Source organism: Sporisorium graminicola, chromosome SGRAM_14, assembly GCF_005498985.1.
Source record: "Sporisorium graminicola strain CBS 10092 chromosome SGRAM_14, whole genome shotgun sequence".
NCBI lineage: Eukaryota > Fungi > Basidiomycota > Ustilaginomycetes > Ustilaginales > Ustilaginaceae > Sporisorium > Sporisorium graminicola.
This window is the reverse complement of record NC_043724.1, coordinates 466309-480347: the sequence shown is the minus strand read 5'-3', so window position 1 is coordinate 480347 and position 14039 is coordinate 466309. Positions and strand designations below refer to the sequence as shown.

General features: G+C 57.0%; 8 protein-coding genes across 8 annotated transcripts; 3 read left to right on the top strand and 5 right to left on the bottom strand.

The window, feature by feature from the left end:
• Window positions 1–149: 149 nt before the first annotated feature.
• On the bottom strand, window positions 150–3296 carry EX895_002414 (uncharacterized protein; the record flags this gene model as incomplete). Its single annotated transcript, XM_029883013.1, has 1 exon — window positions 150–3296. The coding sequence occupies one exon, from the start codon at window positions 3294–3296 to the stop codon at window positions 150–152; it is 3147 nt and encodes a 1048-aa protein (XP_029740768.1).
• An 818-nt stretch (window positions 3297–4114) lies between these two features.
• On the bottom strand, window positions 4115–4744 carry EX895_002413 (uncharacterized protein; the record flags this gene model as incomplete). The annotated part of the gene is made up of 2 exons (XM_029883012.1): window positions 4115–4524; window positions 4669–4744. The coding sequence occupies 2 exons, from the start codon at window positions 4742–4744 to the stop codon at window positions 4115–4117; spliced, it is 486 nt and encodes a 161-aa protein (XP_029740767.1).
• A 529-nt stretch (window positions 4745–5273) lies between these two features.
• EX895_002412 (uncharacterized protein) lies at window positions 5274–6494 on the top strand (the record flags this gene model as incomplete). The annotated part of the gene is made up of 1 exon (XM_029883011.1): window positions 5274–6494. One exon carries the CDS (start codon window positions 5274–5276, stop codon window positions 6492–6494), a length of 1221 nt encoding a protein of 406 aa, XP_029740766.1.
• Window positions 6495–6631: 137 nt separating this feature from the next.
• EX895_002411 (uncharacterized protein) lies at window positions 6632–7711 on the bottom strand (the record flags this gene model as incomplete). The annotated part of the gene is made up of 1 exon (XM_029883010.1): window positions 6632–7711. The coding sequence occupies one exon, from the start codon at window positions 7709–7711 to the stop codon at window positions 6632–6634; it is 1080 nt and encodes a 359-aa protein (XP_029740765.1).
• A 418-nt stretch (window positions 7712–8129) lies between these two features.
• On the bottom strand, window positions 8130–8729 carry EX895_002410 (uncharacterized protein; the record flags this gene model as incomplete). The annotated part of the gene is made up of 1 exon (XM_029883009.1): window positions 8130–8729. One exon carries the CDS (start codon window positions 8727–8729, stop codon window positions 8130–8132), a length of 600 nt encoding a protein of 199 aa, XP_029740764.1.
• Window positions 8730–10318: 1589 nt separating this feature from the next.
• Window positions 10319–11527, top strand: EX895_002409 (uncharacterized protein; the record flags this gene model as incomplete). Its single annotated transcript, XM_029883008.1, has 1 exon — window positions 10319–11527. The coding sequence occupies one exon, from the start codon at window positions 10319–10321 to the stop codon at window positions 11525–11527; it is 1209 nt and encodes a 402-aa protein (XP_029740763.1).
• Window positions 11528–11602: 75 nt separating this feature from the next.
• On the bottom strand, window positions 11603–12474 carry EX895_002408 (uncharacterized protein; the record flags this gene model as incomplete). The annotated part of the gene is made up of 5 exons (XM_029883007.1): window positions 11603–11667; window positions 11792–11944; window positions 12036–12093; window positions 12172–12190; window positions 12314–12474. The coding sequence occupies 5 exons, from the start codon at window positions 12472–12474 to the stop codon at window positions 11603–11605; spliced, it is 456 nt and encodes a 151-aa protein (XP_029740762.1).
• A 483-nt stretch (window positions 12475–12957) lies between these two features.
• EX895_002407 (uncharacterized protein) lies at window positions 12958–13941 on the top strand (the record flags this gene model as incomplete). The annotated part of the gene is made up of 1 exon (XM_029883006.1): window positions 12958–13941. One exon carries the CDS (start codon window positions 12958–12960, stop codon window positions 13939–13941), a length of 984 nt encoding a protein of 327 aa, XP_029740761.1.
• Between the last annotated feature and the right edge of the window lie 98 nt (window positions 13942–14039).

The following is a 14039-nucleotide window of genomic DNA, read 5'->3' as shown; positions in this document are numbered from 1 at the left end:
TTAAACATTCAATAAATAGTAAATGGTTGCTCACCATCGACCACACCACACACTGACACCGTCTGAGACGTTGGCTGCCTCAACCACGCCCTGGTTGTTCACAATGGATCGAATGAACAATATAAACTCTATTCGTCCTCTGCAACAGACTACGCCCACGCATCAGACGCAGCAGCCATTAACTCCTTCACCTCCTCGTCCGCTACCCGCCTCTCCCACGTCCGCCTCACCTCATGAAACCCAAAACTCACCCCGGCAATCACCGCCAAAAATCCCAGGTCCGCCAACGCCAGACCCGTCGTCTGAAACACCCCCTGCAACGGCGGGAAGTACACCATGCCCATCTGAGCCAGCAGCGAGATGCCCACCGTCAGCCCGAGCATCCTGTTGGCCGCGATCGGCGTGTACAGCCCGCGGTTCTGCACGGCCGAGACGAGGTCCAAGAACACAAAGCACGTAAACGTCATGGTCGAGTCCCTCTGGTCTGCCACCTTCTCTGCGCCACCCTCAATGTCGACTGGCACAAGCTCGTGCACATAGACGTACAGCGTGCCGAGCACCACCATGGTCGCGCTGAACGCGATGCGATGGAAAAGGCGTCTGTCGAGCACCGGCGCATTCTTGGCACGCGGCGGGCGAGACATGACGCTCTTCCGGTCCACCGGGTCGACGCCGAGACTCTGGCTCGGCGGGCCGTCCATGAGGATGTTGATGAACAGGATCTGCATCGCGTTGAGCGGCAGCTTGAGTCGGAATGCCGTACTCAGCGTGATGAGCGTCAGCGCTGCAACAGCCGTCGATAGCTGGAAGCTAAGGAAGTTTTGAATGTTGTAAAAGATACCCTTGCCTTCTTCCACCGCCGCCAGAATGGTCGCAAAGTTGTCATCCACCAAAATTACATCCGCCGCTTCCTTGGCCACATCCGTACCACCCTTGCCCATGCTAATGCCGATATCAGCCATCTTGAGTGCCGGTGCATCGTTGACGCCGTCGCCCGTCATGGCCACCACCGCACCCGCCGCTTGAAACGCCGAGATGATCGACATCTTGTGCCGAGGCGTCGTGCGTGCAAATACCGAGATCGAAGGAATGCGTTCCTGCAACTGTCGTTCAGTGAGTGCATCCATCTGTCGTCCCGTGAGCACGCTCGGCGCCGTCGAAGCAGAGGCGGGCCCCGAGAGGATTCCTAGCTGCCTCGCTATAGCCACGGCCGTGACCTCGCTATCGCCGGTGATCATGATGACTTGCACGCCACCACGCGCGAGCGACGCAATGGCCTCCTTGACGCCCGGCCTGGGGGGATCCTGCATCGCTTGCAGCCCCGAGAACGTCAAGGTGCGCTGGTCCAGACTACCATTTGCACCTGACGCGAAACCGACCACTCGCAGGCCTTCGCTAGACAGCCTGTCTGCTGCTTGTGTGATCTTCTTCCTCCAGCCCTCATCGAGACGGATAGGTGACCCTTCCGCGCCCAACACGCTACTGCACTTGGACAGTACCACCTCAAAAGCGCCCTTGACATAGACCGTCTCGCCCGCGCCCGCACCCGCTGTGCTGAGCACACCGGTCACCGCCATAAACTTGGTCTCCGAATCAAACGCCACTTCGGCACTCTTCTTGAAGTACGGCCTCTGATCCTCCAATCCAAATACCCTCAAGATGTTGACCAGCGCCACATCGGTCGCCTGCCCCACGTTGGTGCCGAGCTCGTTCCTGTGCGAGTTGTTACACACATTGCCTGTGAGCAGCACCCTTGACAACGCCTGGGTATGCTTATGCGACATGTGCTGAGCAACGTCAATGATATCATCCTCGGCCGTCCAGCACTTTGTCACGGTCATCTCGTTGGTGGTCAGCGTGCCCGTCTTATCCGAACACACCACCGAGACCGAGCCGAGCGTTTCGACCGAGGGCAGCTTCTTGACGATCGCCTTGCGGTGCGACATGCGCAGCACACCGAGCGCGAGCGTGACGGTGACGACGATAGGCAGACCTTCCGGAATCGCGGCCACGGCCAACGAGACGCCGATGGTAAACATCTCGAGCCAGGGACGTCGTTGCCAAACACCCATGAGACAGATAACGGCAATGACGGCGAAACTGATCATGCTGAGCTTCTTTGCGAGCTCGTCCATGCTGAGTTGGAGCGGTGTGCGCTTTTCGACCACCTCGTCGACCATGCTGAAGATCATGCCAAACTCGGTGGTGGCGCCCGTGCCGACGACAATGCCTTTGCCGTGGCCGGATTTGACGAGTGTTCCCATGAAGGCGATGTTCTCTCGCTCGTTGATCGAGGTTGTATCTGGCACGTCGCTTTCCGGCCCGTCGATCGAATGGCCATTGGAGCTGCCGTTTGCTGCGTCATTCGCGACACGACCTGCTGCGCCTGGACGCAGTACGATGTCGGCATGCTTTCTCCTAGGTTTAATTTCTCCCGTCAGCGTACTCTCGTCGATCTCTAGCGAGACGCACTCGCAGATTCTGACATCGGCCGGTATCCTGTCTCCTGTGCTGAAAGTGACGACATCGCCAGGCACTAGCTCGTTGGCGAGCAAGCTCGAGGTGACGCCGTCGCGCACCAAGTGGCAGTAGTGCGGTACGAGCTTGTTAAGCGCCTCGAGCGACTTTTCGGACTTCTGCTCCTGGTAGAAGGCAACGCTGATAACAATGACGATGGCGATGGTGATGCTGACAGCGTCATCGATCTGACCGATGAGCAAGCTGACGGCCGCACTACCGAGAAGGAGTAGGATGAGGGGCTCCTGGAATTGCGCGAGAAACTTTTTCCACGGATCATCGCCTGCGCGGACGGCGAACTCGTTGTAGCCTCCTGCCTCCCTTCTGGCTTCATGAACCAAGAGCGGCGAGAGGCCCGTGTCGAGCGAAGGACAATGCAGGCTCTCGAGACACTGTTGCACCGAGAGATGGGTGTACAGCGCTGATGCCGAGACGTTGGCCGAGCGCAGGAAGGAGGAAGGTATCGACGAGGACGAGAGAGCATTCTGAAAATCGATGGAACTTGCAGGGTGCAAGGAAGCATCCGAGCCGTTTCGCTTGTGTGCTGCTGCTGCTGCCGCACCACGAGGTGGTGAAGAGAAGGGTGGATATGATGTACCGTTGAGCGCTGCCCCACCGGCATACGGATCATCAGGGTTGGCTTTTCGAAGCGTGGTGCTGAATGCGAACTGATCGGGTGGAGGCAGCTGGTGGGACGAAGACGACGGCGGTATTGATGGCCCTGACGGCAGATCATATTCCGAGGTGGGCACACTGCGGTACCGGTTGGCGGTCGCCATGATGAGGACAAGGTTGAGCCTGAGCGCTGACTTGACGGCGCTACTTTGCCTACGTCGATGCCCTAGTGTCAAGTATGGTGCTGACCAGCATAGTCCGAGTCGATCCCGTCGTTGTCTTGCTGCTTTTGTCGATGGTAAAGGGTTGAGGATGTGAGTGTAGGGCGGCAAGAAGCCATGAATGTCGTTGCCGTCAAAGGTACGAGTCCGTGCTCAAGCGCAACACGCCAGTTGACTCTCTTCGACTGCGCCCGCCATTCTGAGCGAGACACGCGCCGCCTTCCAACGTGGCTTTGCAGTCTGAAAGAAAATTCGCCGAAATCAAATCTGCATTTTGCTTTGGCGTGTTGGTCGCTCACGACACTCTTGAGTCTCGTTATGGACCACAGCAAACCCACACCGCAGCTCTCCATGTCCAACACGAGTATCTGTCTATAGGCCAGTCACACAACCCACTCGCTCGAGTCCAGCATCGCAAGGCAATCACCAGCAGTGTCAAGAGCGGTTTTGGTGTCAGGACATGGCAGATGGCTAAAAGTACAAAGAAATTCGAGAGAGAAATGGCAGAGAAAATGATGACCAGAAAAGGCAAGGGACGAAATGGTATGGCTGACAATCGCCTCGCCTGACGTTGGTGGCAATGCGAGATGGCAGCCGAGCTTGTTCTGTGCTGCACAGCTCTACGGAAAGAAACGTCCAACGATGGCCGTTGATACAGTGCAAGACCGGACGAATCCAGCGGAGGTGAGTTGCCATCAAGCATGCACCAGCAGAGCTTGACGAGTCGCGACACCGAGTCGATGCCTGTGCAACCAACGCAATCAGCGCATGAGCAAGTACACATTGGAGCCAATGGTAATGTTGCTCATATGCCTAAAGTTGCCCGTGAGCGCCATCATCAATCCACCAAACGAGCCGTACACGGTCACCTCGTCGTTAACCTTCTCGTCGTACCTGTAAATCTTGCCGTACATGACGTAATCAAAGTCGTCAGCGATACCACCGTTGCCAGGCTGGTCGAGCCTCCATGCATCGCGCTCGGCCGCCTGTGCCGCTGCATCTTGCGTCTCTCCATCTGCGCCCTCGACCTTGGTGGCTGCCGTCTCCTTTTTCAATGTCGAGGCGAGCTGGAATGTGAGCTGCTGTCCTTCTGTGACCGGCCATACGTCGGTGGCAATGTCGATCGAGAGCGACATTTCGAGTGATGGCGACGAGGCAATGATTCGCGAGACTGTTGGAAGACGGGCAAGGCGGGCAAGAGGGTTAGTTGGGGATGCATCGCAGTGGCAGCAGTGGCATATAAAGCAAAATGTGTGGCGGAAATGATCCAGAGGCATACACATGTCTAAGGTCGAATAGGAGCGCTGTTACTCACCTCGATCGAACTTCTTGCCATCAGGGTCGATCTGGCTGACGACAAACTGCGTGTCAAACAGGTTAGTCGGGTCCATCTTGGCGCAGTGTGGGCAGCGATCAGCCGATTGTGTCCTTGGATAGGATGTGCTAGGTGGTGTTGCGTGGCGGACCGTGCCGTTCTGATATCGTGGTTTGAGGCAAAAGAAGAGCGACAGCGAGGTGTAAGGATGATGATGAGGAGGAGGAGATGGTTCATTCGTCTTTGTTTCTTCTGGAGATTTTTGTCTGCTTTTCTCGGAACTCGCCTCTGAGATCGGGAGCAAAGGTTCACAATCGGGCTAGGAATGTTAGCTGTCAGCGAGATCTAAGCGCGCCTTTTGATTTCCGGAAACGGCTCTGTCGTCGAGTTGGACCCTGAATACAGCTCGGCTGGACCGTCTGACACGTTTACTTTGGCGCTCTTGTGTGGATCGGCGGCCGCATTCCTTCAAGTTCCTCCACTTTTGTGCTCTGGACTCGCACATGTGACATGAACCCTTCAGGTCACCATCGTCATTCCCCATCGTCACAACCACCACCATTCTCTGACGGCACAACACTGCTCGAGTGTCCGTTCACTTGACCATGACAGAACCAGGGCCATCCGTAGCGAACCTCTCCCAAACCCCCTCGTCCACACCCGGCGGCAATGCTTCCTGGTACGACTCGATGCTGACACACCTCTCGTCCCAACCCACCTGGCCGGCGGACAAGGAGAACGCCATCCTCGAGCCGTACACCTACCTCGACTCCAACCCAGGCAAAGAAGTGCGCACCAAGCTCATCGAAGCGTTCAACGTCTGGCTCCAGGTGCCCACGCGCAAGCTCGATGCCATCTGCGACGTCGTGCGCATGCTGCACACCGCCTCGCTCCTCATGGACGATGTCGAAGACAATTCCGACCTGCGCAGAGGCATCCCCGTCGCACACAAGATCTACGGCATACCCCAGACCATCAATACGGCCAACTACGTCTACTTTCTCGTCTTCAGCGAAATCTTCCGTATGAACGAAGACTCGTCCTCCGATTCACCGCCGCTCTCTCCCACCGCAGCAACAACAGCGAGTGGCATGCCGAAAGCTACGGTCGAGCGGCTGGTCGTTGACGAACTGATCAACTTGCATCGTGGGCAGGGAATGGATCTGCTGTGGCGCGACAGCCTGATATGTCCCACCGAAGAAGAATATGTCGAGATGGTCAACAACAAGACGGGAGGGCTGTTCAGGATTGCGGTCAAGCTGATGCTGTCCCAGTCGCCGTCTGCGCGTGCCGCTGGATTCCCGGACTTGATCCCGATGGTCAACCTGATTGGTCTGCTGTTTCAGATCCTGGACGACTTTATGAACTTGCAAAGTAGCAAGTATGCCGAAAATAAGGGCTTCGCCGAAGATTTGACCGAAGGCAAGTTCAGCTTCCCCATCATCCACTCGATCAGGGCGAGTGTCGGGCAGGACACCGCCGCGACCGCAGCAGGAGCGTCGGCCAGCACAGATGCAACAGCTGGTCAAGGCATCAACGCTCCCAATCCAAGCGCGATTCCTACCAACACAGCGGCAGGCAAGAGCGCAAACAGACAGATCCTCAACGTTCTCAAACAACGGCCGACGGATCTGGCGACCAAACAGTACGCTGTCTCGTACATGCGCAACGTGACCCACTCGTTCGACTACACCATCGACGTCCTCGAGCGTCTGGATGCTCAAGCCAAGACCGAGATCCAACGGCTCGAAGCGCTGATTGGGATACCCAACCCACGGCTCACCGCCATCTTGGAGGCGCTCAAGACGAGTTGGAAATCGGCGTGATCCACGACTCTGTTTGCAATCGAAACGTCATCCACCCCGCTGCTGTTTGGGTGTTGTGAGGAAAGGAAAGGGAACATCATAGAGTAGAAGTGGTATGCATTGCGAGCAGCGTGTGTGAAATTCAGAGCTTCAGAGCTTCAGAGCTTTGCCTTGCCCGCTTGCTGGGCGTCCTCCTGTTTCCGCGTCTGCGCCATTTTGAGCAAAGCATAGAGCGTCTGCAAGCGGGGCATTTCGATGCCGTTTCTCCTGGCGATGCGGATGGGATTGCCTAGGATGACCTCAAGCTCCATCGGTCTGCCGGCTTGCCAGTCGAGCAGCATACTTGGTTTGCCTGCCGTGTTGCGCTCGGTTGACTTGAGGATGCGTTCTGGACTGGCGTGTTTCTTGTCGTCGAAGGGGATGCCGAGGATCTGCGGGGCGGTGGAGAAGATCTCGTCCATACACGCGTGCAGGTGTCTGCGCAGTTCTGGGTCCAGCGACATACGCGAGTTGGTCGTGCCGCCGGAAAGCACCGAGGAGGGGTTCATGGAGGCGTTGATGCAGAGTTTGTGCCAGCGCGTCTGTTGCAGTGCGAGCTCTGAGGCGTACTCGGCGTCCTTGATCCCCGTGGCGCCGAACCATGCGACGAGGCTTCGGATATGCGCATCTGTCGTCGTCGTCAGCTTGTCCAGGAGTGCTGCATCGCGGATGAGCGAGTTCGGCTTTGCTTGGCCGTTGGTGTAGGTGCCCATGGTGATGCGCGTCCAGCGGTTCTGTCGGATGACACCGTGGCGCACCTGCTCGGCACTGATCACCGTCACCGCACTCACGATCGGATTCTCGCTGTACTCGGCACGGTGAACCTCCTCGATCCCCACGCCGTTCTGGATGAGCACGATGCAGCTCCCGCCCACCCCGCGTGTGACCAAGGGCCGGAGATCGTGCGCATCGTTCGTCACATCCGGTAGCGCCTTGGTGGTCACCACGACGAAATCCCAACGGATCCCCGCTTCCCCCGCTGCGCCGATCGACGGAAACACCCTGTGCGGCGTGAAGTGGTAGTTGCCGAACGAGTGCGTTTCCAGGCTGACTCCATTGGCCGCAATGGCCGAGTAGTTGGATCGACACACGAGCGAGACGTGGATCGAGCGGCCTTGGTGCGTCTGCTGCAGCTTGGAGGCGTAGAAACAGCCGACGGCCCCTGCGCCCACGATGAGCACATGCAGTGCTTCGCCCATGCTCGAAAGTTGTGAGGTAGTGAGTGGCAAGGAGACGAGAGCTTAGGAAGGCGTTGAGTAGGATGATGGTGAGAGCGACACCAGATAATGAGGCGAATGGGCGAATAAATCCGGGGTTCCTGCAAAGCCGGCAATTCATACGCGCCCAGTGTGTAGCCGAGGCGCAAGTATCAGCCTTTTTGCACCACACTTGCTCATATGGTACAAAGGACTCAATAGCATTCCCATGGCAACCCACGATAAGACACAACAGAGCAGACTCACTGTGTCGAGCCAAGGGATGCACTGTGAGATGCCATGACAGATTGAGGAAGAGAGGATAGGTATATACAAAGAGGCGCGGTCTAGATGGGCCAAGGGAAGGACACGGAAAGTAAGACCAAGGAGCTGCGTCCGGTGTCATGGATGCCTCGTGGCTTCAGAGCGTAAGGTTGTACTCGTACTCGCTTTCCGTGTTCTGACTGAGCCAGAGCAGAACGGTGGACGACATGATGCAAGCGTTCTGAATCACGTTAGCAACACCGTAGTACTCGTACCCCTCAGGTAAATATGGCACGAGATACTTGACCGTCAGCACGGTGATGCTACCGGCCAGTCCACCCGCCATGAGCGCAAACCCAATGAACAAAAACAGCCTAGCTCTCCACTGCACGCTGTCGCCTGCAAACCCGCCTCCTCCACCGCCGAAGGAGAAGGCGGCTCCGACATCGGTCAAGTGCTGCTTGTCAATCAGATTGACCACGATCATGCCGAGCGTGCCGCAGAGACCGGGAACCCAGTCGGCAAAGGTGATGTAGGTCGCTGGTGGTTCGTAGGGTACAGTAGGATCTTGAGGCGGGCGTCGTCGCATGGAAGAGATGATGGTTGCGTCGAGGAAGAACCACCATCCGAGCGCGAAGAGAGCGCCAGAGAGATAGATGCCGAGCTGACGCTTGCTAGTGTGAAGGAAAGCGGGGATCTGCGGGAGGGGGATAAGACAGACCCGTCTCGGATCGTACGATCGTCGGGGGAGCGACATGGTCTTGAGAGCAAGAAGGATGGATCGAGCCAAGTCGAGGCGGTGAGTGGTGTAAGAGCCTGAGGTCGAGGTTCGGTTGAGGGAAGCCCGTGGTAGGCCTTACGATGCCGGAGTGAGCGTACCCTTTTTGATGTTCGCGGCGGATACGTATGGACTGCAGAGTATTGCACTGCTCGACAAAGAGGATGGAATCGAGATGGTGGAGCGAAGGTGAGCAGTGCAGGGTGACTGCAGAACGCGCAGCAGCGTGTGGAGGAAACTTGGCGCCTTGCGGAGCCGATTGGCCAACGTCGGAAAGGCAGGGCGAGCTCTCGCTCTAACACGATCAACCAATGGCCTCAGAAGTTGGCGCGTGCGCTGCTCTGACCGCTGTCGGCGCTCCAAAAGGCTTGTTAGAAAAATTAATATTCAGGCGGACATTGATCGCGAATGCGGCTATGTGTTGGATTTGGCTTGCGAGTGGCGCCTCTGGTCGACTTGAGCTGCTTTGCGCACTCTTTCTCCCCAAAGCAATCAATCGTTGACGACAAGAGGGAGGCAGAGGCAGCGAGGATTTTGATCCGTGTCTCGCTTCCAGCAAAACCAACTATGAGGCAGTTCACAATCACTGTCTCTGCTTGATCGAGATGAGGTGCTCGCTGCCATGTTCATGTGTTTGTGTCTGTGTCCTTCCATGGGCCTCTTTGCGTGTGTGTTGGTCTCTTGGTCGACGGTGAAGAACGGCGTTCTAAACAAGCAGACAAGGCGGCTTGTGTAGGTTCGTTGTAGGCCGGACAAAAGGCAATCAAGAATCTAAAAAAGCGCTGAGAGAGAAGCCTGAGACGATTGCTGCTGCTGGTGCTGCTGCTGCTGGCTAGCTGTTAGCTCGTTGATAAAATCGAAAGCCGCACAGTCCAACTTGAAAACAGCCAGCCAGCCAGCCAGTCAGCTCAAAGACAAACTTGTCAGCCACTCTTCTCGCTTTCTCGCTGTTGCATTTGCATTTGCATTTGCGTTTGCAATTGCATTTGTCGTTTGCCTTTTGTCAGGACGCCGCCGCCGCTATACGCCGCCGCTTGCTGATCAAAAGAGTCGCTTGTGCACACGGTCCACCGCCTTTTCAGTTTCCCTTTTCCCGTTTCCCATTCGTTATTGTCCTTTTTCGGCGTGGTGCGTTGCGCTCTACTACCTCCTCTACCAACTTCACGACCCTGTTCCTCGATTGCCTGTCTACCAACGTGCTCGACCACCACCACCGTCGTTACCTTCACCCGCACTCACTCGTTCGAGCTTTGTTCGACTCATCTGCATCGACCTGTCGACTGCCCGACCTCTCTCGCGCCAATCTGGAACGCACCCATCATCTTTTCTGCAGGCATTACGCTGGACGGCAAATAGCGTTCTTCACAATCGCCATAGTGACTGCAATCAAGCGAAAGGCTTCTGGCGATCTCGCATCGACCCAGCATCCTCCAACAAAGCTACACGCGCCTCTTGCTCCGTCCCACCACGCCAACTCGTTCCACTCTCCCACTGCCGCCCACACACAACTCGAAAAGGATCCACGTCTGCAGCGAGTTCCAAGCTCCAGCTCCATCATCTCCGTCGACATGTCGGCCGCACCCGCTGCCAACACCGACTATTCGGCCACACACGAAGCTGCCGTTGCAGCAGCTGCAGCCGCCGCCGCTTCTTCATCACATGCCCAAGCTGCGCCCGTCGATGCAAAACAGCAGCAGCAGTCCGGCGGCGCCACGCCGGTGCCCACCCATGTCGCCAGCGCTAACTCAGCAGGCACCTACAGCTCTGCCTCGCTGCCCCTCGCCATCGCCGCCCAGCAGCGCAAGCTGAGCGGTCGATACGCGCTCTCTGATTTCGCCGTCGAGCGCACGCTGGGAACGGGTAGTTTCGGTCGTGTCCACCTGGTGCGTTCGCGCCACAATCACCGCTTCTACGCCATCAAGGTGCTGCGCAAGGAGCAGGTGGTCAAGATGAAGCAGGTCGAACACACAAACTCTGAAAGAGCGATTCTCTCGATTGTCCGACATCCCTTCCTCGTCAACCTCTGGGGCACATTCAAAGACTCGACCTTCTTGTATATGGTCATGGACTATGTTCCCGGCGGAGAGCTCTTTACGCTGCTGCGCAAATCTCAGCGTTTCCCGCACCCCGTCGCCAAGTTCTACGCTGCAGAGGTCGCGCTGGCCATCGACTATCTCCACCAGAACAACATCATCTACCGCGATCTCAAACCCGAGAACATCCTGCTTAGCGCTGACGGACACCTCAAGATCACCGACTTTGGTTTCGCCAAGTACGTTCCCGACGTCACATGGACCTTGTGTGGTACACCGGACTACCTCGCACCCGAGATCGTCAGCAGCAAGGGCTACAACAAGAGTGTTGACTGGTGGGCGTTGGGGGTGCTGCTGTACGAGATGCTGGCCGGCCATCCGCCGTTCTTCACCGAGGACGGCAACCCGATCAAGCTGTACGAGAAGATCATCGCGTGCAAGGTCCGGTATCCGCCCTACTTTGAGACGGGCGTCAAGGATTTACTCAAGAACCTGCTGACTGCCGACTTGAGTAAGCGGTACGGAAACCTGCATCGCGGCAGCAAGGACATCTTTGGGCACATGTGGTTTGCAGAGGTTGACTGGGATCGGCTGTACAGGCGCGAGATCCCGGCGCCGTACTTGCCGACAGTCACCGCGGACGGCGACTCGAGTCAGTTCGAAAGGTACCCGGAGAACGACGTGTCCGAGTACAGTCGGACTGATCTGCCGGATAGCTTGGGTCACCTGTTCCCGGACTTTTGACGGTTCTGTATAGGAGAGTGTATTGCAGCCTGGAACTGTGTCATTTTTTTGGAACAACAGTGTTTGAAAGTAAGACTAGAGTTCGCCGTGTGCAGATTTGCGAGCGGCAGCGCGCGGGCCTTTGATCTCGAGCAGTTCGACTGCAGCCACGACGCACCCGAGTCGACGCATCGTGGAACCGAAGGGGATGTGTCAGCTTTTGTTTGTTTCACGTTGAATGTGACAAGGCGATCGATGGCGGGTGCTGTGGTGGGAAAGACTTACCTTCGAAAATGAGGTGAGCGTTGGGGGGGATGGTGCCGCCAGCGCCACGTTCGCCGTAGCCGTCGCTGGGGGGGATCTTGAGTTTGCGCTTCTCGCCGACGCACATGTCGCGCAGACCTTTGTCCCAGCCTTTGATCACTTGGCCCACTCCCACTGTCGAGCAGATGCAAAGGGAAGGTGTAAGGCATGATCAGCAAGAGGTGGACGTAAGATGGAAAGGAGCGAGGCGTTGCGGGGGACTTACAAGTGAATTCGAAAGGTTGACCTCGGTCGAGCGACGAATCGAATTTCTTGCCGTCAGCCTACGGTTGAGAGGAGAGGGATATAGAGCGTCAGTCGAAGAGAATCTCTCGACGTGGTTACGAGAGGGGGTCACTTACGAGTGTTCCGGTGTAGTGCCTAGCCAGTGTGATCACATCACGAGAGAGAGGGAAAGTATGGTTGTCAGCCACCACACGTCTTTCTGAGCAGAACAGCAGCGATCATGAGCAGCTAAATAAGAACAGGGCGAGGAAAGCTTACATAGCCAACAGATCTCCAGCCTGGGTCTTGTCATCGCAGACTTCGGGCCGATACTTGACGCCCACCTGCAACTTGTCAGGCAACTTGCTCTCGGCTGCTGCCACCGACGAGAGAGCAGCCAGCGCCACTGTTGCCGCCGCAATCCCGGTTGCGAATTTCATCCTGTGCAGCTTGTTGTGAAAGGCAAGGGTGTTGCAATGTGAAGCAAAGCGACGAGATGGTGAGGAGAGGATGTAACGGAGGGATGATGAGAACGTTCAAACAGGGTCCTGCTCGCTGTCAAGTCAAGGGAGCGGCGTCTGTGCGCGCGGAGCGGCTACGTGGAGAGAGCGGGCGTGGGGCGCTGTGGAGTCTTCTTATCGGCCGGTATGGTTTGAGGGAAATGTGGAGCGGAAAGGTACAATTTTGACATTTTGGAGAAACACCTTCCTTGCCCATCATCATCACGGTCACCATCATCGCTCGACTCTCTCGATCCTATCCTCGCTCAGAAACTCAGGACCCACGCCAACGACTTCTCACACCAGGCGCGAAAGCCTGTTTCTCTCGGACGCGCTAGCAAGCAGGCCCTACACCTCCATCCACATTCCCGCATCCAAACCCCCATCAATCGCTTACCCTCTCCTACCGCATCTCCTTCAACCATGTCGACCGCACACAGACCAAACTTTTCAGCCGCCAAAGCACGCGCTCCTGGTCCGCAGCAATCACAGCAAACATCAGTGGCCAACATCCCACAACACACAAAGCTCAAATTTCGTCAACCCAACAACCTCACCTCCTCGGCATCCTCTGTTCCTTCTGCGTCCGCATCCGCATCCGCATCTGCATCTGCATCCAGCTCTGCAGTAGCGATACGCTCTGGCGGTGGAAGCGATAGTGAGGACGCAAGACGGCGAGACTTGAAGAGGGAGCTGGAGCAGGCGGAGTGGGAGGCGAAGAACAGGAAGAGGGTCAAGGCTGGCTTAGAGGCCCTACCTCGGCCCGGCAGCCAGGGGGTGGCTTTGGGTGAGGATCAGAAGGAAGAGGAAGAGGCGAGGAGGAGGCGGGAGGCGATTGCGCAGGCGATTGAGCTGGATCGTGATTCCGATGCGGCCTCTTCCGATTCCGATTCCTCCTCCGACGAGGATCACAACGAGGAAGAGGAGAAGCCGAACGCCACCGCCACTAGCAACCACGACAACGGAAAGGAGGAGGGGGAGGAGGAAGAAGACGAAGACGACTCGTCCGACAGCGACTCGGACTCCGATTCAGAAGACGAGCAAACCCTCCTGCTTCGTGAGCTCGAGAAGATCAAGTCCGAGCGAGCAGCCGAAAAACAGCGTCTCTCTGCGCTGGCCGCGTCCACCGCCGCTCTCACCGCCCAGGAAGAAATCGCGCGCGGTAACCCCCTACTCAACCTCCAAGCCGCGTTCTCCTCGTCCACCCCTTCGAGTAACTCCACCTCCAGCGCGAATGGCAGAGAGCAACGAGACTTCGGCGTGAAGAAGCGATGGGACCACGACGTCATCTTCAAGAACCAGGCCGAGGCCGCAGGCCACAGCGGCCGCGACGCAAAGGCCGGCTTCGTCAATGATCTCACCCGGTCCGAGTTTCACAAGAAGTTTATCAATCGGTACATCAAGTAACGTCAGAGCTGTCCAAGCTGGGTCTCATGTACAACAAACAGCCTTAAGCTAACTTAGTGAATTCTAAATTCCATCTTTACACTACTCGTGCTCATCCC